The sequence below is a fragment of the Rissa tridactyla genome, chromosome 25 (genome assembly GCF_028500815.1).
Source record: "Rissa tridactyla isolate bRisTri1 chromosome 25, bRisTri1.patW.cur.20221130, whole genome shotgun sequence".
Lineage (NCBI taxonomy): Eukaryota > Metazoa > Chordata > Aves > Charadriiformes > Laridae > Rissa > Rissa tridactyla.
The window spans coordinates 1,591,000-1,592,817 of record NC_071490.1 but is presented as its reverse complement, the minus strand read 5'-3'; the positions used below and the strand labels follow the sequence as shown (position 1 = coordinate 1,592,817).

Sequence of the window (1,818 nt, the reverse complement as noted above, 5' to 3'; positions counted from 1 at the left end):
ACGTTCATTCCTTGGTAGAAGTAGGTTGAGTCTAAACATTTGTGTAGGGACAAAATAACCACAAATTACCACAAAATTATAATGACAGCAACTATTGTGATGATAACGAGAAGAATACTGGTGATGATAATCACAGAATCATAGAATCATAGAATGGCTCAGGTTAGAAGGGACCTAGTTCTAACGCCCCTGCCCTGGGCAGGGACATCTCCCACTAGACCAGGATGCTCAAAGCCCCATCCAGCCTGGCCTTGAACACCTCCAGGGATGGGGAATACACAACTTCCCTGGGCAACCTGGGCCAGTCCCTCACCACCCTCAGAGTAAAGAATTTCTTCCTAATATCTAATCTAGATCTCCCCTCTTTCAGTTTAAAACCGATACCCCTCATCCTATTGCTCCTCTCCCTGATAACAAGTCCCTCCCCAGCTTTCCTGTAGGCCTATGTAATCCTAATGATGAGCATGATAACTAAAAAACTCATAGTACAGGCCTGGGATGGGATACCCGGGGAGTCATTTGTGCAGAGAGAAGGGAAGTTCATAACAACTGAAAAGCATCCAAGAAATCATTTTCCTAATTGCATCCTTGAGCTCCTTGTTCCTCATGCTGTAGATGACGGGGTTCAAAGTTGGAGGTACCACCGAGTACAGAACAGCCATCATCAGCTCCAGTGATGGCAAGGAGATGGAGGGAGGCTTCAGGTAGGCAAACATACCAGTGCTGACAAACAGGGAGACCACGGCCAGGTGAGGGAGGCACGTGGAAAAGGCTTTGTGCCGTCCCTGCTCAGAGGGGAACCTCAGCACGGCCCTGAAGATCTGCACATAGGAGAAAAGAACGAAAAGGAAACATGCAAAGTCCACAAAGACACCAACCACAAGAAGCCCAACTGCCCTGAGGCAGGAGTTGGAGCAGGAGAGCTTGAGGATCTGGGGGATTTCACAGAAGAACTGGTTTATGGCATTGCCTTGGCACAGCGGTAGTGAAAATGTGTTGGCAGTTTGCAGCAGAGCGTGGAACAAACCACTGCCCCAGGCAGCTGCTGCCATGTGGACACAAGCTCTGCTGCCCAGGAGGGTCCCGTAGTGCAGGGGTTTGCAGATGGCAACGTAGCGGTCATAGGCCATGACGGTGAGAAGGTACAGTTCTGCTGACATCAAAAAGGAAAAGACAAAGACCTGGGCAGCACATCCTCCATAGGAAATAACGCTGGTGTCCCAGAGGGAATTGGCCATGGATTTGGGGACAGTGGTGGAGATGGACCCAAGGTCGAGGAGGGAGAGGTTGAACAGGAAGAAGTACATGGGGGTGTGGAGGTGGTGGTCACAGGCGATGGCGATGATGATGAGGCCGTTGCCCAGGAGGGTAGCCAGGTAGATGGCCAGGAAGAGCCCAAAGTGCAAGAGCTGCAGCTCCCGCGTGTTTGTGAATGCCAGGAGGAGGAACTCAGTGATGGAACTGCCGTTGGACATTTGGTCCTTCTAGGCATGGATGACTGTCCATGGAAGAAAAGGCATGGAGAAGTTAGGGGAGATTTCTCCGGGCAAAACCTACTCTGTTCCTCATAGAAATCCCTTGAAGTGTTTCTCTGCTTTTCAGGAATACCTTTGCCAGGTCCCTTCTTGAGCTTTCTCTGGGGCCAGCCGAGGGTGTCACTGGGAGCAGGGGGCTCTGCTGTTGGCTTAGGAGGAGTCAGTCCTGCCTTGCAGCAAGAGGTAAACAGGAACACGGTGAGATCTCGGATTAAATCCTCTCCTGATATCAAAAAGCTTTTCAGCATTGGCCCTCCCAAATCACCCAACTGCAGCGCAGAGC

General features: G+C 50.8%; 1 protein-coding gene across 1 annotated transcript; it reads right to left on the bottom strand.

Moving 5' to 3' along the window:
• Positions 1-515: 515 nt before the first annotated feature.
• On the bottom strand, positions 516-1,475 carry LOC128901447 (olfactory receptor 14A16-like). The gene has a single exon (XM_054183458.1). The coding sequence runs from the start codon at positions 1,473-1,475 to the stop codon at positions 516-518; it is 960 nt and encodes a 319-aa protein (XP_054039433.1).
• Positions 1,476-1,818: the final 343 nt, after the last annotated feature.

Excerpts from the sequence above, each read along its gene's own strand:
- LOC128901447 (XM_054183458.1), bottom strand. The coding sequence starts at position 1,475 with ATGTCCAACGGCAGTTCCATCACTGAGTTCCTCCTCCTGGCATTCACA.